Source organism: Brassica rapa, chromosome A02, assembly GCF_000309985.2.
Source record: "Brassica rapa cultivar Chiifu-401-42 chromosome A02, CAAS_Brap_v3.01, whole genome shotgun sequence".
NCBI classification, from domain to species: Eukaryota; Viridiplantae; Streptophyta; class Magnoliopsida; order Brassicales; family Brassicaceae; genus Brassica; species Brassica rapa.
In genome coordinates this window covers 4,348,544-4,367,454 of record NC_024796.2, presented here as the reverse complement: position 1 = coordinate 4,367,454, position 18,911 = coordinate 4,348,544, and the positions used below count along the sequence as shown (strand labels likewise).

Genomic DNA, 18,911 nt, shown 5'->3' with positions numbered 1-18,911 from the left:
AAATACAATCGTTATTGCACACATCAGTGTATATATATTATTATCAATGTTTTTGAGTTCCAAAAAAAAAAAAAACAAAGCTCTGGACTGTTTGGGATTTTGAAACTATTATAGCATGTAAAAATTATGAGACACACGAACTCAAGGTAGTTAGGATTCGTATTACTGAATTGAAAAGGTTAACTGCATATCAAAGAGTTAGGATTCGTATTTCAAAGTAGTCCGTCCACAAGGAACCTTGAAAAATTTGGACGAAATCACCAAAATACAGAAAAGCAAACTACAGTATATACCCCTCCCTCCCTCTATGGTTATTAACCTGAGAAAAAATGTATATTAAAGCTCTAAATGGTTCGTTGTCTAACATGTCGGCTGCTGATATCCCCACCGCCGCCACCGCCGTCTGATAGTTGGGCCCACACGCTCTGAGATTTGTCTTCTCCGCTGCTATGGCTGCCTTCCTCCTCGTAACCAGCCACCGCCTTCAGAAGCTCGGATTGGAGGGTCAGACATTCATCCTTCATCTCTTTGTAAGCGTCTGTCTCCAGAACAGCTGTAAAATTGAAAGCGTCTGCCATCAGAAGATCGATTATAAAACTTAAATATGCAGTAATATTATGGGTGGATCATATAAAACTAAGACCAAACCAAAATGTGTAACCTGAAATGAAATGTGTTTATAATCCGATTGGTTATAATGTATCGAAACCAAATTGCATGAAACCAAACTGAACCAAACCGAATAACAAATGATTTTACTCGACTTTGATTCCCATGAGAACAAGAAAACCAAAACACAAGATTGTGTCCACCCGTGATTCCAATATAAGAAGCATACCTGCTAGGTTCTCGGCAGTGAATAATAGGCAGGCGCTCTTTAGTTCTGTAGCTTTATATCTGTCAGCCAACGCTAAGATCTTGGCGACGGATTTTACTGATACGCCTTTGCAGATGCGAGCTTCACACAACAACCTGAGCCTATTCATGCCATACTTCTCCGCAGCTTCTAAGAGCTTTACAACCAATGTCTCGTATATTTCAGGCAGTGTTAAGAATTCAAATGTAAGAGTCGTTACAGGCTCCACATCTTCCGGAAGAGAATCTCTATACATGAACTGTAGCAGAGCCTGGAAGGAACAGAGCATAAACATAAGCATGATTTGAAGAAAAGGAAACAAGAAAGAGAAAACACCAATGATGTACCTTGAAAACCTTAGGTTCCAGATCGTTGATAGTAACCTCTGTATTGTTTGCTCCAAGCTCATTGAGAATTTTAGACTTGAAAAACGGAGATCTAGCAGCCAGGACTAGTTTATGAGCTTGAAACTTCTCGCCAGAAATATCAAAAGTGACATCAGAACCTTCCATGCTATCCAGCAAAACTCCAAAATGTGATCCAATTTCTGAATCAGGGACGCGAACAGAGTGTAACTGTGGGCGCTGTACCTCCGAAACCACAACTCCAACCGTACAGTTGATAATCAAGCAATCGTCTTTGAGAAAGTCAGACGTCTCAAGCTGGGTACGTCTGATAAAACGCTTGTATCCCCTAATCAAGCCACAAAGAAGAAAAGAGAATTATAGGAGCTTGAGTTAGCAGATCTTAAGCAACAAAAAAAAAAGTAACGAGAAGATCAAATATATCTCTTTTCAAAAAGGATGAAAGTAAACAGGAAGAATAGAACACAGAGCTTCTCCAACAAAGTTTAAAAACATTTTCAATCAAAAAAAAGCTAAGGCTATGTTTGGATACACTCAAGACAATTTTAGTCAGCATAAACGCTTTAGAAACAATAGATTTCCCATTCAATTTCCTTTCCATTAAGAAGTCATGAACACCACCCATATTGTCTTGGAACACTGTTCAGCAAGAACCCACATCACTCATGGGTTGCGGGAATGTTACTACACTGACTATGACTAGCTGAATTCTTCCATGATTATTGCTTTACACCATTAACATAGAACATTATACAGCACTGACAGAGTTCAAATTTGGATTCCTACTTAGCAATTTACAAACTTGAAGTACACCCAGCAGCTATGGGAGCCAAAGTAACTGAACTAATCACATGTTGTATATTCTAAACGCACGTGATCATTCTTTTTCCATCTCACATTCAATAAGCTACCTACCATACGATTCAATCAACCTAAAGTATAAATCTTTAACCGTACCACATGCTTCCTTTGTATTTGAGAGTATAAGGCCCAGTGTCAAGCGTCCGCTCGAAATGGCTATGAACCTTATGATTCCCCTTCCCGCTTTGATCCACAAGAGAGAGCTCGAAAAGCGCCCTGACTTCACTACCCTCGCTGGCCAACGCGATGAAGACGGAGACGTAAGCGGAGTTATCCTCCGGATTCTTGCCGTCCGGGAAGAAGAAGATCTCCCACTGGTATCCCCCGACGGAGAAGTTATCGCTCGCTATGTGCTTCCCGACGCCCATCCCTTTCGCTAACCTGTACCCTCGAATCACGAATTGGTGCGACCCGTTCACCGTCTTCGTCACCGATCTCGAGCTCGTCGGGGATGAAGCCCGATCCGGATTGGATCCGGACATTGATTCGAATTTACGCGGGTTTAATTTAATGGTGGAGATCGCAGGATGAAGACAAGCCTGGTTTTTTAGGGTTTTCGATCTCAATTTTGGTTCCAAGACCGTTTTAAAGAAGATCGCGAGAGGGAAGTGAAACAGAGAAGAATGAGGAAGAGGTAAAAAGAGGTGTTTGGTTGTGAGTTAAAGCCTAATCTTTTAATTGTGGAAAAGTCAGATCTAATCCTGTTGCCAAACAAATTATCAATATCTGACCAAAAAAAATAACAATATTAGTGTAAGTCAGACAAATTTGTCTGATATTATTTTTTGTATACCTTATTTTTCTAATTTATCAAGATAATTTTATAAATAAACTTAAACAACTAAAATATCAAATATAAATACATAATTTATAATAAATAAAAAATAAAAATAATCTATTAACGCCTAATTTTCTTCTAAGATTTAAATAAGGGAATTTGTGGTAGATATACAAATTATGAGTTGATATTAGGTAAATGGACATGGAGACTGTACATTTTTTATTAATACGAATATGTCCCTATATTTAGACTTAGGTGTAGTACTGACCAAACCGGTACCCCATCTTTACCACTACCATTTCATCTCTCTCCTTGTTAAAAACTTAATCTGAAGTATAGATTTGTTTGACAAAAGAAATTCTCCTATGAAATCGAAAAAGGCTCCACTCATCCTCTTCCTTTTCATTTATCTGTAGCCATTATTACACACATCAAAACTGTAAAAACTTATCTATAGCCATTATTAAACCAAACTCATCATCTTTTGCTTTACTAACCTCTTTATGTCTCAATCTCAAAAAAAAATTCTCATCTCTGAATGTTTTTTTCTCCATCTCATGTTAAAACTCTCTGAAATCTTCATATCTCATTTTTCTTCTTACATTTATATGATAGTCTGTAACTACAGTGTCTTAAGGGAAAACTTCACGATGAAAAAAAACAGATGTGATGCGTCTTTCTAGCAGTTGAAAATAGAGGTGAAGCGTTTTCCACTCTTTTTTTTGTTTCTTCTCCGTTCTGTTTCCAGAGAAACCCGAGGACAACAATACTTGAGTTATTGGGGGTTTGATTTTTTTCAAAAGAATCAGAACAATGAAAAACAGATTTCAGGTTTCTTGAATCTTCAGTGGAAAAGATATGGTTTATGTTCTGAGTTATCTCAATAGGTAATGGGGCTTTTCTCTCATTTCCTTTTAAAATGAGAATTATGTTGTGATGTCTCGGTTTTTTTCAACAAAGGTTCCTCCTTTTCAAGAACAAAGATCAGACTCGTGTATGTGAATTGGTTATTTGTTCGAATTTTGCAATTTTATTTTTAGTTTTCTGGAAATATTCCAATGAGTGTTCCACCTGTTAAAATGTATAAGAGAAAGTTTAACGACATAGGAAGGGGAAGATATGATTCAGATTTTTGGATCCAACAATCTTGAAGAGGAAAAGGTCTCAACTTTGTTCTGCTTATCTTAGAGAAAGCAAGTACTTCTTGTTTGTTTGTTTGCTGACTAGGGTCTGGTGATGATCTTTCAGGACAGCAAGATTCTCAAGTTCTTAGGTTTATGTGGAATCCACTCGCGTGAGCCCGGATCTGCCGTGTTCTTGTCGGCGATTGAGACACGAGGAGGCGTCTCTTGGTCGGAGGAGCATTTGAGGAGAAGAGAGCCATAAAAAGTGGAAGTGAGGAAAACGAGGTGGTGAAGTCGCCTTTTCTAGCCGGAGGATGGTGAACCAACGGCGTCGGAAAATAGAAAGCTTTGTGGATCGCCGGAGAAGAGTAGTCAGAGGCAAGCTTCGTCGCCGGGGAAGAAGAGAGAGAAATGGAAGAAGCTGAAGAAGAGGTTTTTGAAGTAGAAGAAGCCGGTAGCAGGTAAAATAGAAATGGATTCATTCGATTGCAACAAGGATAATATAGACTTTCCATGCAGTTCTTTCTCCTGGTTTACCAATTAATAAAAAAAATATCCACTTACCTAATTTACATTCTTGTTTTGGTTATTCACCCAAATGAGCCTTTAAATAATCCGATTAGTTGCTATACCTATACAAAACGCTTAGTTGCAGTAATTCGAATATTTTCTTATAACCGTTGGTAATTGTTTTATAGTTTTGATTGCTTTATTCAACTCTAGTAAAACAACATGCCACTGGAATTCATTATATTAAGGCTAATTAGAAATTTTTCATTTTCTCATTACACAAATGTGTACATAGATATAGAAGGTAAATATCAAATATTTATTTATTTTCTGCATAAGCAATCTTATATATACATTGTAAGGGTTACGCATTCCTCTGAGTTCCACACAAGAGATGAACGTACTGCATTTCTAGCATACAGTAGGATTAGCAGAACCAATGAAACCGAAGCAGCCAAATTGCAAAGTAACTGTCTTTTGTTCTTAGTTTCCTTTACCATATTTCCAGTTGCCTCTTTGTACTTCTCGAACCATTTGGCTCCAACTTTGTCTTTCTCCTCATGATCCTTGGAACTCAAAGCCTCCCTAGGCTCACCAACCGATTCCTTTTTGCGCGCATCATGTTTTCGTTGTTCGGTTTTACCACCGCTCTGTGATGCTTTTGAACCCTGATGGCCTTTGTTTTTCTCATGTTGATCATGTGGTTTCTTGATCACTGGTGGCTTAGTTTGAGGGACTTGTGTCTTCTTGACTTTGGGATGTCTGACGTAGAGTTTGTTGTCCTTGAAGGTAGCTGAAACCGAGTCGATATCAAGGGTCAAAGGAACGGGAACTTCCTTGTGGAAACGAATCCATTTGTTTCCACCAGTTGGGCGTTCTCCTATTAGTCTTAGCTTCCTTGTTGAGCTTACCGCCAACTTAAGTTGTTCTTTCTTGAATCCTAACCACATAACACAATGCTTTTAGGAGCTTGCTTGCTTCTCTACCAAACTACCAAACAAGATTGAGATGAAGAAGAAAACAAACCTGGAAGGTCAACGACAAGGATCTCAGCGTCTGGTTCAGAGGTCCATCTAGTTACAGGGTCAAATTCTTGGTAAACCTTTTCCATTCCAATGTTAGCCATTCTCACTCACTCCTCTTTTTTTTCTTTGTGGTTGCTCTTTTTTTTTTTTGGTATTATAGGTAAACGTTTTTGTGTTGTGAGAAGACAGAAAGAGAGATCTCAAATGATTTTATAGGCAATGAAGATGATGATAAGACAGAGTTTTGTTGATTTGATTTTAGTTTGAAGGAACGAAGGCTTAGTTCTTTGGTTTTTCCACTTCCTCTTTTGTCTTCTTTGTGTTTTCTTTGTCTTGAAGATTTTGATTATTCTTTGCATTGAGTTTAATATTCATTATATACTTTATTATTGTGCTCATGTCATGTCTGTATATGAGAATAACATTTGTCTTATACCCATGCAAACGTTGCATGGTGATGAATCCAAACACCTAAACCACAATTGTGAATAATGCTACATGCAGCTTATTACATAAACCTGTTTAACACGCAATCCCAAACATTATTCTTATGCAATCAAAATAAGTTGCAACCACTTGTAACCAAAAAAAAAAAAGAAACATAAAACACAGAACGATATCAAAAGTTCTTCTTCTGGTGGATGTTCCATTCCAAGTATTTCTCAACAACATCAAGTCCACAAAACTCCTTCACAACAGGCATTGTTGCTGGAACAGGCAAGTCAAAGCTCAGATCAATCCCTTCTCGGTTATCATTACTCCAGGTCTGAATCTGCTTCTTGGCTTCTTTAACAGCTGCTCGGACCGCACAGTGAACAGAAGCCGCTAAAAGCAACGGTGGTTCACCCGAAGCTGTATCAAAATTCAAAACCCAAAACAAAAAAAGTTTCAGACATACTTTTTTTTAAGTGAGAACATAACGAGAAACCAGTAAGTCACCTTTGGATGAAAGAACACGGTTCTTGTGGTGTCCACTGTTGAGAATCTCAACATTAAACTGTCTTGGGATTGTGTCGACCGTTGGTATCTTGTAAGTCCATGTACTGTCTGTCACTATGAGACCGTCTGAGTTCATTAGGTACTCTTCAAGCATGAAGAACCCAAGTCCTTGCACAAATGCTCCTTCAATCTGCAAATTTACAACATCACTAATCAAAGATTAAGAACCAGAACAGAACACATATACACATAAAAGTAACTAGTCTCCAGGGTTTTTTACCTGTCCTAAGTCCACAGCAGGGTTGAGACTTCTCCCACAATCATAGATAATATCCGTGCGCAGAATCGTTGTTTCACCCGTCAATATGTTTACTTCAACCTGTTGAAATAAGTGAGATTGTTTCACGAAATGTAAGAAGTAAGGCTGTTCTTCAATGTTTGGAGCTTACCTCGCTCGCTGCAACTCCATAGTTAAGGTAGTAGCCAGTGGAGATATCCGGCGTGTATACGTTACTAACCGACATGTTTATAGATTGTTGATAAGCCTACACCAGACAATTCAAGAACAAGACCGCTCATAAGTCAACTATTGTGAATGCAATTAAAGTTTCACATTAAAAGTTTGTACAAATAATATCTAAGTATATAAAGTATATCCAACTCCGATAATATGAGATTTTTTTTAGAAGGAGCCTAAAACCAAATTCATGCAGACTTATCTTCTAGTCCCAAACTCGACAATATCATACTAATCGGCTACAAAATAGTTGGACATGAGCTTGATAAAACCGAACATCAACTCACAATATAACAACAGAACACCAAAAGCAAGAATGTTTCAAGAGTATGTACCTGGCTGATGAGGCTCTCCCAAGTCACAGGTCCACCTGTTTTCTCCACCAAAGCAGCATGTACAGGTAAAAGTCTTTCCACTAAGCCATCACAGCAAATCCTCGCCGCTTCACTGCTAGCCTCAGAGGTTGTGCTACCACCAGTTACCGAGCCTTGTACTAAACTCAACGTGTCTGCTTGGATGACACGGATCTTGTCCAAAAGCTCATCGCTTGTAGTACCGCACTGGATCAGTCCAAGTGAATATGCAACCATCTGTTTCACCTTTGTCCATAGCCCTTGTCCTATCTCAATCCCTGGAACCTCAACAACTATTGACCCATCACTCAACACGCTTACTCTTCCTGGTGTGAACCTCATAGGCACTCCATAAACCGCAGGCACACGCGAGATCCCTCTCTTTCTCCATCTGTTCAACGCATTGAACTCCTCAACCACCTTTACCCTCTGGTTAAACCCTGAGAACTCAGCTAGTTTGTCCCAAAGAAGTGGTAGAGTATACTCTGTGGGTTCACCAGCTTTCTTATCATGAAACAACCTTAAGCTCTCATATGTATGGAGATTAACCTTCCTGATCACATCAACATCAATGGAAAGATATGAAGCTACTTTCTCAATGATGGCTTCAGCTATATAAGATCCTTGTACATCTCCAGGAGCTCTAACTGAAGTTCTGCTCACAGTGTTTGTTTTGCATACTTTCACATCAAAAGAGAGAGCACCCCAATCATACTTCATCATTGCTCCTTGTATCCCTGATGGCATAAGTGGGCTTACATCTTCGCTTAGCCCTGCATCAAGTAGCAGCTCTAAGTCCAAAGCAGTAATCTTCCCATTGGATTTGAATCCAACACTGTATGTAATCTTCATTGGATGTCTTCCTCCAGTAGTTATCATATCTGTTTTCCGGTTCACGTATGTCCTCACTGGACGTTGCATTATGGATGCTGCAAGTGCACAAGCTGCAGCAACCTAAAACATATGTTAAGTAAGATGAGTTTCCGACCAAAAACCAATTGGTGATAATTATTGGATTGGTCCAACTATCTTATATATTACTTAGATCCCTTCTAGAATACTTTGTCTCTAATAAACTCAAAAATAGGAACTAACCGGCATTGCTTTCATGACTTTCCCACCAAAGCCACCTCCAACACGTCGAGTGATCACACGGACATTATGCTCAGGAACTCCAAGACATCCAGCTATGGTTCTATGTACATACTCAGGAGCTTGAGTTGAGCTATAAACCAACATACAGTTGTCTTCATCAGGCACCGCAAGAGCCGTTTGTGTCTCCATGTAAAAGAAGTACTGTGACCCGAAACTTATCTACATAATTAACATGAGGAATTAGACAAGAGTAGGCCTTGAGAGATGAAAGAAACCAGAACCAACCTTTGATCCAAGAATCTTATGTTCAGCTTCAGACATTCCCTTGTTGATGTTACCAACCGGTTTACCACGCAGATATGGAGGGATCTCGAAAAGACTAGACTTCTTGACAGCTTCTTCTACAGATAGTATAGGCTCTTCTAACCCTTCGGTGTCGTAATCAATCACAACAAGCTTTGTTGCAATATCTGCAAGCTTTTGACTCTCTGCAACCTACACATACAACAACTTGAATCTAATTTTTTACTCTACATAACTGCATGGTTTATATGAAAACGTAATTCTACAACAGACTTACCAAAAAGGCGATGATCTGACCGGCACAATGGGTGACTTCTTCAGCAAACAAAAGATCAGAGGCAAAGAAACCTTTAGTACCAACATTTTGCCCACCTTTGGGGATATCTTTATAAGTTATAATGCCAAGAACTCCCTCTGGAACTCTGTTCTCCTTGAACCCTATACTCTTGATCCTTGCCAGAGGCATTGTACTGTATATAAATGCACCGTACAGACAGTTCTCCGGTGAAGGAATGTCGTCTACATACACTGCCTCACCTGTAAAAGCAAAGAATCAACGTTAGCTTGTTTCACAAGGCAAATGATTAAAGAGTATTATATATATAGAACTCACCAGATGCTTGGAGCTTAGCTCCTGTCTTTTCAATGCCTTTACCGACCGGACTATATTCTTGATTTTCAACTATCTGTTGTGCTGATGACAACAGAGCTTCAGGTTTCAAAGGCTCTTTGTATTCTCCGTTGAGCAAACCTTTTGTAGTTAAAGATACGAGGAACTCAAAGAGGAAAGTAACAGCCAAGCTAGATCTATAACCAGGGTTTGAAGTACCCTTATCAGGTACTATCTCATCTTTAAGTAAGCTAATAGCTTCCATCAAAACTTCATCAGAGATAACTTTACCCGCAAGGAAGTCTTCGACTTTCTTCGCCCTATGTGCGTGTTTGGTCCCATAAGCACCAAAAGCGAACAAGCAATCATTCACAACTACACCATCACCAGCTTCATTCAAAGACACTTCAGCTGAGAAAGCTGCATTCAGAAACGCCAATGCGTTTCCTAGGGGACGCGGCGCTGCTCTGTATGTTTCAAATAGCAAATGAGTATTCAAAGGCGAATATTTCATCTGGCTATGCTCAGGACCCGCTCTGTGAGTGGAACCGTTCTTCACGGGGCGCCAAGAAGGTATCGTAAGGCTTAAGAGAACAGATTTGGCTTCAAGAGGAGGACGTTGAAGAAACTCTTCAAGTGTGTACTGTTCTTGAACACCTGAGCCGGTACTCATGATCTTCACGGTGGCTCCAGCGGCGACCAGTATGGTTGTGAGATCCGAAGGGAAGTGTTTCCTCTGCGCCATGATGATGTTTCCGCCTATAGTCTCCGTGTTCCTCACGAATCTGCTTGCAATCTTCTCCATGTGAGCCGCGATTTTCGCCAAGATGAGAACACTTTCGTTCTCTCTTAGAACCTCAATAGCTTTTGAGATAGTGATAGCAGCTCCTAGCTCAACTCCTTTCTCGTCTCTTCTTACAACTGTGAGCTCAGGGATCCGTCTTATATCGACAAACCTGTCGTACTTCTTGTCTTTCTCTTCTTTGTAATAACCGGTGCTAGTGTTACCAGCAACTAACTTAACCGACACTCCATTTTCAAGCCCTAATAGACTCTGAAGCTCAGAGATACTAAGAGGACTTGACCATCTGTACTTTCTTGGATCAACAAGACTCTTGAGTTCCTTCTTCAAGAACTCAGGAAACGTACAGACCTGAGAGGAAAGTGTATGGTCATAACAAGGCAACCCCTTCTTGCAAAAAGTATTGAACCCGAGATCTTCGATATCCACATCAGCCGAGAAGCTCTTACAAGCGTCCACTAGCGGTCTGTATCCAGTGCACCTGCATAGGTTCCCGGAGACAGCCTTCTCTGCTTCTGCAGCTGTTAGGTTTGAGACGCCAGCGCGAGGAGGATGTGTCTTGTCGGCGTTTAAGAGAGCAGAGAACATGGAGACGCTCATACCGGGCGTGCAGAAACCGCATTGCGTGGCGTGAAAACCGGCGATGCGCTCGTGGACTGCGTGGAACCCGGCTCTGCTGTTGCCGAGGCCTTCTGAGGTTGTGATGGAACAGCCGTCGATGCTGCAGAGGAGCGTGAGGCACGAGCTGACTGTGAAGTCATCGACCTTTTCGAGGAGGGGATCGTACTTTGAAAGAAGAACAACGCAAGCACCACAACCACCTGTGTCCAGAGAATATACATTTCTTAGGTCTCGGGTTGTTGCTTGCGATACAAGTTATAAGGTAGTCTTTTCTAAATAGAAACAAAAACTTTACGGACTTACTGTTAACTTCAACTCATGGAATTAAAGAGAGCGTGATTCGAAACATATATCATCGTTAACTTTATATTATCAACCAATATTCATTTGTTATGGGATTTTGATATATGTAGACCATGACCACACAAGTTTTAAGCTTATCAATATTATTCAGTGTTAACTTTTTATCTATCATTATAAACCAGGTAATACAGGTATACATTCCAAAGATTTTGTATACATGCATATAAATTCACACAAACTAATTTGCTTACGGATTATTAAGTTCGACATGTAAAACAAAATCCCCTTGTTTAATAAACAGAAAAATTGACGTTTGCAATTTCCACATTGCAAAAAAAAATACTTTTTTTTTTTGTAACTGAAAAAAAAAAAAAAACTTTACGATTTACTTATAAAGAAATATAGACCTAAAAATGTTAACTATATGTGTGGATTTACAAGAATCGTTCATCTGTCTGATTAAGCCAGAGACAGTCCTCTGAAATCCGAATACCTTTTGTGACACAAAAAGACAAAAGGAAATCATAGTCCTAATCTAATCACGAGATTCACGACTTAGAGAAAATAATCAGTCAAATCCGAGACAAAAGCACATAAAACATTATCATTGATGAAATCTTGCAATAAATCTTTTATCAGTAAAATATCTTATATACTAACATAAAAGTCACAATTTTGATTCATATGTGATTTTAAAAAAAATAAACTTAATAGATATATTCCTAAAAAGTCATTTTACATTTAATATATAATTTTATCATTTAAATTTTGAGTCTACCCGAAATTTTTATTGGGCTATCAATAATTGGATTTAAAGAATATATGATCTATTGGATTTATAGATAGTATAAATTAAATAGATATAATTTAATATTGTAATACTATACCTCCATATGTTAAATATTTAAATATTTGTCGATGTTAACTTTTAAAACTATAAAGATTTTTTTTTAAATAACAAAAATCATATTATCTAACAATGATTAATATTTACTACTTTAAATCAATGAAAACAAATTTTAAACTATATAGCTTATTTTAAAAATTCAATAAAAACTAAATGTTTAATTATTTATTAAATAATATAAATTTATGAAGCGAAAAGTTTAATTTTTTAAAAACTTTCTAAATTTTTGAAATGTTATTGAATATGACGATAAAATAATATTTTACTAATCTTTTTATATATAGTTAAGTTTTTAATAATGAAATAATAATCCAAAATAATATATATATATATATATATAGAAGAAGATACAAATACATGTGAAAGTTTAAAATAATCTATTCAATGAAAAAATATACAGTAAACTTATTATGTTTTAAAAATTGATAGACACATATATTATAATATATATCAATTTAGAATTAAAAACAAAATATTTATCTAAAAATAAATAAAAACAAAAAGAGCGGGCGGTTGCACCGAGATGTAGTTATTTTTTAAAAAGAGAAAAGATGTGAGAGTCTATGCTAATTTATAGAATTTCTAGACATATATTAAATTATCTTTAATTAATATTTTTAACAATTTATTTAGAACATAACACTGATGAGAATTCCAGTGAATCGAATTATGACAAAATAACAAAGGGAACACGGCTTCGGTTGCTTCAAGATCTGAGGTTTTTAGAGAGATGGGTGAGAAAAAAACTATTCTGTCGGCGGTGTTTTTAGTTTGGAGAGAAAACTATTCTCACATATATTAAATTATGCAGTTACAAAAAAAAAAAAAATATATATATTAAATTATGCTCGTATATAACACTGATGACATATAAAGTCCGAAACAAGGGCACAAAAACATTCATAAGAGCTAAAGCTTCCTACATAGACTGCAGATTTAATCAGATTTTCTAAGAGTTTTGTTGGTTCTTTTTTCTTGTTGGAGAGTTCGTTGTTATTATACAAAACAAGAGTTGACAGAAAACAAAGATAGAGAGATAACTCTTATACCTTCGCCACAACCGAGCTTGACGCTCTTGAAAGGAGTCTTATTACGCAAGAAATCGATGAGTGTGGTTGAAGGATCAATGGAAGAGAGGTCGATCTCAAATCTTTCTCCATTAACGGCGAAAACAAGAGAGGTCTTGCTCTTCATCGTTTCTTCTTTCTCCTCTGTCACTTTCTTCTCACCCATTGGATTTATATCTCTGTTTTATACTCGGTGCAAAGCAAGATCTAGTTCCACGACATCGATTCTCTTAAACCTGAATTTGCTTTTTGATATGTGTGACTGACACAGTGTTTTTAGTATTCCTCTGTGACGTCTACAAGGAGAACACACAATAAGATTCGTGGCATATATTTTATATTTATATAGTAAGTATTAGTCTATTAGATATGTTTAGATGTGAGATGTTTTTACATGGCGTATGACTAACGTAGTGCGGTTACTTAGGGTAATGACGAAAGATAACGATAGCAACTACATTAAATTACATGGAAAATGGTTCACCATCATTTGTGTACTAGTGTTTTTTTTATTAAAAGAACCTTTAAGACTAATCAAACTTTTACTATTCTTTTCTCAAAAACAAAAAGCTTTTACTATTCTTTTTGTTTACAAAAATTGCTTATGCTCTGTTTACTATTCTTTCGTACTTTCCTCTTTTTAGCACGCGATAGGTCAGCGAAGCGTGAGCGGGCGCGGAAAAGGAAAGGCCAAACACTTCGGCCCTGAATCTGAACTATACATCATAGTAAGTTAGTAACAACTTAAGTATGTAAATTGTTAAGACTTGCATGGTGAACAAGAGAAAAAAAATGTATGTGTGGATTAGCTATAAACATGAATAGCTAAGATTCTAAGAATAGTTGTTCATTTTTTTCCATGAACTTCGAATACGTACAACTTCTTCTCACGGCGTTATAAGGAAACTTCAACTGCATGAGATATTCAAAGACTTTCTATTCCATTGGAATCAACGTCCTTATCCCACACACACTTTTTAATAGTATTAAATAATCAAATTTTCAACTTTGTTGAAAAATATATGGTGCATTTTAAATATGTGAAAAAGATCAAGCTCACGAGTCACGACTATTAATGATTCACAAGAACCTTTGTCTAGTTGTTTATTTTTATATTTAATTAAAGATTGGTATTTTGTTCGCATACTTGAACGCTGAATATTAAATCATTAGTTTTTCAACTTCTTTGGAGTAGTTGTTTTTTTTCAGTTTCTTACCAAAAATTTTCTTTTAGTTTTTCAACTTTGTTGAAAATGTCTGGTTATTGTCTATATTGATTTGATTACTGATTTATTGTCTATATTGATTTGATTACTGATGCGCGAAAGTCTTTTGTACAATTGTCCAAGTCTTTACAGATATCATGAGATTTACTACATTGATACGTAAACAATACCACAAAACGATCAAAGAGAATTAAAACACATACTGTGATTCTTCCATGTGCATCCATGATGACATTATTGGTCCGTTTTTATACAATTAAACAACTTTGAACTTTACTGCAAAACCTTATCAACCGAAGATTCTTATTCTAACCTAACTGAATGTTTCCCGAATAAATGCTCGATTTGTTGAAGCGGGTGCTTGACCTCGGGCTTGCCTGGCTTCGTTGGATGCTAGTGTCGTCTTGTACAAGTTGTTTTTGGTCGGACCAGATCTTTAAGAGCATATCATCATAGAAGTCAAAACTACCGGGTTTTGTATCTCGGTTTAACTGTGGTCCTTATTTTGTGGCAAACAGCTATAGGATTTAGTTGAGGCCTCAATTTTCTGACTATTGCTTATTGCGTCTGTCCTGCTTAGACTTGGTCGAGTCGTTGTAGTTTTTTTTTTCTGATTTTTGTTATCTTTGTATTTCTGTCAAAAATCTTAAAAATTAGTAATAATATTTTTATATTTTTATTAGAAAAAACTGATGTTTTACAATTTGATAAATCGAACCGAATAACAAAAAGACCACCAGAAGACATATATATAACCTTCTGTTTTTTTTTATCTATTTTGATGTGACTCTTGATGGAATATAGTCAAGAGGCTCAGAGCAGCCGAAATAGAATTGAATGCATGTGAAGCACTTTTTGTGTCAAAATGTGAATTTCATTACTAGGTAATGTGCTTTGAGATACAAGATGATTGGTTTTAAATCTGCCCAAGGCAATTTGGTTCCAGAGAGTCCCCAAATTTTTTTTTTAAATGACCCTATGAAACAATCCAAGGCATGTGAAGCACTTATTTGGCAGTATGCATGGTATATATTGGTGATAACTCAATCGGTTATACATCTAGATAGGAAGATAGTCTTTAAGGTTACGAATTCGATCATCGATGACTCTGGAAGGTTACGAAGTTTTTTGGTTGAATAAACTTTAGACATTGTCACAAGTCGTGACTATTCCATTTTTATAAGTAAAATCATCAGTGATTCAAGTCTTTTCTGTATTTTTAAAAAAAAATTTAACTGATAATTTCTTTTTTTTTTTAATTTGTTTTAGATAAGTTTTATGACAACGACTTGTATAGATTAAGGTTTTGTAACTAATATAAAAACAAAGATTAAGGTAAGGATCGATGTTAGTCTAATGTATGATGATAGCTTGCGTAAATGAAATAACGTGGTTCTAGGATGATGAAGACATGAGATATGGATCTTGTACGACTACAACTATTAGTCTCTTAATTCAATCTATTTAGGGCATCACCAATCATGACATCAAATTTGATATTGAAATTACGTAAAATTTAGTTTTTTAGTGTCATGTATTTTTGGTTATCTCCAACCATGATACCAAATATTACACCACAGTCTTAATAATTTTTTTTATTATTATTATAATTAATAAATAATTATGTTTGTTAAACTTTTGTAATTTTACGTTTATATAATTTATTTATATTTTATTTTTAACAATATTATACTTCTATGTATTTATTGTATATAAATATTCAAAATTACAAACTATTAATTATGAAAACCACATAACAAAATAATAATTTAATTAATGTTTTGAGTGTTTATTTCAAATTTAATATGCAATTTAATCTTATCCAACATATGTTATTAATTTCTATATTTTATAAATACTAATTCAAATTTTACATTATTAAAATAAAATATAAATTTCTACGATATTTTATTTTTCATAATATAAAGTAAATGATAATAATCATTTAGTGATTTCTTACTTGAAAATAAAATAAAATATTTAATTATGTAAAAATAAATAAAGAATACAAATCATACATTATATTTTTTTCCCAAAATGAATGTAATCATACATAATTTAATTATGTAAAAATAAATAAAGAATGTAATCATACATTATATTTATGTTTAGCTACAAATTTGAATTAATTAATTAATAATAATCGACCTATGTTATTAAATGAAACACTATAAAATATGTATATTAAATATTTAGTGTGATGAATAGTATTATACCAAATTTAGTGTAACAGTATTCACTTTACACTAAATTTGGTGAGATGATATAAATTTTAGTGTTACATTGAAAATGAACTTACACCAAATTTGGTGTTTTGTTGTTTCATTGGAGTTGGATTTAAGGCTATTACAACTTAGTTTTTTTTTTTTAAATTAACTTAGTGTTTTTTTGCTGTCTCTATTAATAAAAAACGAGAAGGACAAACTCCCATAACGAAAACAAAACAAAGCTGTACATTACGATAGAATTAAAAGCTTTTAAAACTTTTGAAAAACCCAAAAGAACAAGAATGCTTTGAACGTGAAGATGATTCATACAAAAATTAAAGATCCCAATAAGTTTGTGCATTCAAGAACACCATTAAACCTTATCAGCCCACTAACGATTGTGTATAGGTTAGACCCATATGGAATTATTATGTCCACCAAAGGATGGGACATGTACACACTAGCTAATGCTGGACACTATCACATTACCCGCTATCTTATCTGTTACTTCATCTCATATGTTCTAAGAAGAAAACTCACATTGAAAAGTCAAACATCTTTCATCATCTTATTATTATCTGTTATTATAAAGAGAATAAAAAAAGGAAGAGATGACAATGAAATAGTAGACGTTAGAACTTCGAATAAGAGATCTGTAAAGCAAAATGTGACCGTTTGGAGTATATGTAAACGTGCTTTTGCCGTTTGGACCTCCAAAAAAGCATCTTTGCACGATTTGCCATATGATTCGTGTCTGCTCTTAGCCTTAATAGTCCTTTTCCCTTTTTCATTTTCTTATTACATTGGCTCCCTTCTTCTAATTTAAATAGTAGCAATGTAAACTCTTACATAATATGTGAAGGACCAACCTATATGGATATTACCTTTTTTATTCTATATGGATATTACTTATTTACCGATATAAACTAGTTTGACTATTTTGGGAGTATGCAACGCTCGTTGGACATGCATAAAAAAGAACACCACATTAAACATCTTGACCAAAATTCAGAGGCAACTATCTCAGCAACACTAAGATTGTTTCTGATATAAAAAATCAGAAAAAAAAACGAGTTTCCGTCTTGCTCGTAGCCTATTACCGAACGAATACACATAAAAGACAAATAACCTGAATAAATGGAAGAATAATTCATTTTAATATAATGTTTAATTTCCCATGTTATACTTTGTAGTATAGCGCATCAACGTCAACGCTCTCGTAATGGAAAGATATGTTGTAAATTATTCAGATAAACCAAAAATAAGTAATAGAAAACATAATATCTCTTTTTCAAATCAATTATTTTCCCAGTAAATATCATTAATTCAGTCTTGTTGTGTTTTTTTTTAATATTCATTCTATTTCATTTTAGTTGTCGTTTTTAGTGTATGCACACAAATTAAGAACATATTTAATTTTGTATATTTTCAAAATAAAAACATCATTACATATACACCTAACCATATTCTAACTAACAGAAAAATAAGCTGCAAAATATTAATATTAATAAATTTTATATTGAAAACATAAAACGACACTTAAAATGAAACAAAATTTTAACTTCATAATGACAAGTAATATGAAATGAAATGAGTAATAGTTTTTTAGGGCATCTCCAACCCTAATCTAAAATCCACTTCAAACTCCATTTTACGGTAAAATCATCTCCAACCCCACTCCAAAACTTACTCCAAAATAGAGTAATAGATATGATTACTCCAAATATGAAATAAACCAACTCATTATTCAAAAATAGAGTTGAATTTTTTTATTTATAAAATAGTCTTTTATATCTAAATATTTTCGTTTTTAATAAAATATTATTATAAATACATATATAAAGTAAATAAGTTATGGCAACATAATTGGCTATCTGTACGTAAATAATGATACGTACTTTTCTTTGAATTCAGTGTGCCCACTATTCGTGCCGAACTTTAAGGCTCGTGAGAGTGGATAATTGAGTCCATAGATTTATTTTCACTCTTTCTATTATCTTAAGAAACCTTAATTTGTAATATGATACTAGCAAATTTGCAAAAAAAAAAAAAATATATATATATATATATATACATTTGATACGTGATTGACCTAGTTGTCGATTAAAAGTTAGTAGAATTATTAATATTCCATCATAAACATAAAATATTGTAGCCAATAGTTAAAGCAAAAACTAGCAATGTCCGATTTTCATTTTGGAGCAGCCAATGCCAATAATTTATAACAAAAAAAAACTAAATTACTAAAAACTCCATCATTCGTTTTTCTTTTTAAATGTGAAAGCATTTTAGGCTATTATCTAATTCTTTTTCTATTGTTAAACAATTTGTTTAGTAGAAAGCTTTTTTTTTGTCAACTTATTAGAAAGCTTATTCTTAATGACAAAAGACAAACTAAAAAAAACTGTAAAATACTCTGTTATACATTTTCTTTTTCCC

At 34.9% G+C, this 18,911-nt stretch overlaps 3 protein-coding genes and 1 long non-coding RNA gene across 6 annotated transcripts; 1 reads left to right on the top strand and 3 right to left on the bottom strand.

The window, feature by feature from the left end:
- Nucleotides 1-162: 162 nt before the first annotated feature.
- LOC103851394 (BTB/POZ and MATH domain-containing protein 5) lies at nt 163-2,797 on the bottom strand. Its single transcript, XM_009128250.2, has 4 exons — nt 2,179-2,797; nt 1,204-1,549; nt 839-1,127; nt 163-553 (listed from the first exon to the last, which is right to left on the bottom strand). The coding sequence occupies exons 1-4, from the start codon at nt 2,562-2,564 to the stop codon at nt 345-347; spliced, it is 1,230 nt and encodes a 409-aa protein (XP_009126498.1). The 5' UTR covers nt 2,565-2,797; the 3' UTR covers nt 163-344.
- A 350-nt stretch (nt 2,798-3,147) lies between these two features.
- Nucleotides 3,148-5,600, top strand: LOC117132078. 3 transcript variants are annotated; one of them, XR_004455565.1, is made up of 3 exons: nt 3,148-4,024; nt 4,112-4,448; nt 5,464-5,600. It is a non-coding gene; the product is annotated as an uncharacterized LOC117132078 (long non-coding RNA). The 3 variants fall into 3 exon arrangements; XR_004455566.1 differs by lacking the exon at nt 5,464-5,600 and adding an exon at nt 5,287-5,412 and having other exon boundaries at nt 3,148-3,750; XR_004455564.1 differs by lacking the exon at nt 5,464-5,600 and adding an exon at nt 5,287-5,412.
- Nucleotides 4,724-5,876, bottom strand: LOC103851393 (inactive protein RESTRICTED TEV MOVEMENT 2). The gene is made up of 2 exons (XM_009128249.3): nt 5,524-5,876; nt 4,724-5,437 (listed from the first exon to the last, which is right to left on the bottom strand). Exons 1-2 carry the CDS (start codon nt 5,621-5,623, stop codon nt 4,842-4,844), a joined length of 696 nt encoding a protein of 231 aa, XP_009126497.1. The 5' UTR covers nt 5,624-5,876; the 3' UTR covers nt 4,724-4,841.
- Nucleotides 5,877-5,931: 55 nt separating this feature from the next.
- Nucleotides 5,932-18,690, bottom strand: LOC103851392 (indole-3-acetaldehyde oxidase). Its single transcript, XM_009128248.3, has 11 exons — nt 13,738-18,690; nt 13,022-13,660; nt 9,343-10,962; nt 9,007-9,266; nt 8,712-8,921; nt 8,427-8,645; nt 7,314-8,285; nt 6,911-7,006; nt 6,742-6,840; nt 6,462-6,651; nt 5,932-6,374 (listed from the first exon to the last, which is right to left on the bottom strand). Exons 2-11 carry the CDS (start codon nt 13,203-13,205, stop codon nt 6,142-6,144), a joined length of 4,083 nt encoding a protein of 1,360 aa, XP_009126496.1. The 5' UTR covers nt 13,206-13,660; nt 13,738-18,690; the 3' UTR covers nt 5,932-6,141.
- Nucleotides 18,691-18,911: the final 221 nt, after the last annotated feature.

What these genes read in the sequence shown, in the direction of transcription:
- LOC103851394 (XM_009128250.2), bottom strand. Translation starts at nt 2,564, where the DNA reads ATGTCCGGATCCAATCCGGATCGGGCTTCATCCCCGACGAGCTCGAGA. An exon ending in AAATACAAAGGAAGCATGTG is followed by an intron (nt 1,550 to 2,178) that starts GTACGGTTAAAG and finishes TGGCTTGATTAG; the next exon opens with GGGATACAAGCGTTTTATCA. An exon ending in CACTGCCGAGAACCTAGCAG is followed by an intron (nt 554 to 838) that starts GTATGCTTCTTA and finishes TCAATTTTACAG; the next exon opens with CTGTTCTGGAGACAGACGCT.
- LOC103851393 (XM_009128249.3), bottom strand. Translation starts at nt 5,623, where the DNA reads ATGGCTAACATTGGAATGGAAAAGGTTTACCAAGAATTTGACCCTGTA. An exon ending in CCTTGTCGTTGACCTTCCAG is followed by an intron (nt 5,438 to 5,523) that starts GTTTGTTTTCTT and finishes TTATGTGGTTAG; the next exon opens with GATTCAAGAAAGAACAACTT.
- LOC103851392 (XM_009128248.3), bottom strand. Translation starts at nt 13,205, where the DNA reads ATGGGTGAGAAGAAAGTGACAGAGGAGAAAGAAGAAACGATGAAGAGC. An exon ending in AGCTAAGCTCCAAGCATCTG is followed by an intron (nt 9,267 to 9,342) that starts GTGAGTTCTATA and finishes TTGCTTTTACAG; the next exon opens with GTGAGGCAGTGTATGTAGAC. An exon ending in CTGCTGTGGACTTAGGACAG is followed by an intron (nt 6,652 to 6,741) that starts GTAAAAAACCCT and finishes GTAAATTTGCAG; the next exon opens with ATTGAAGGAGCATTTGTGCA.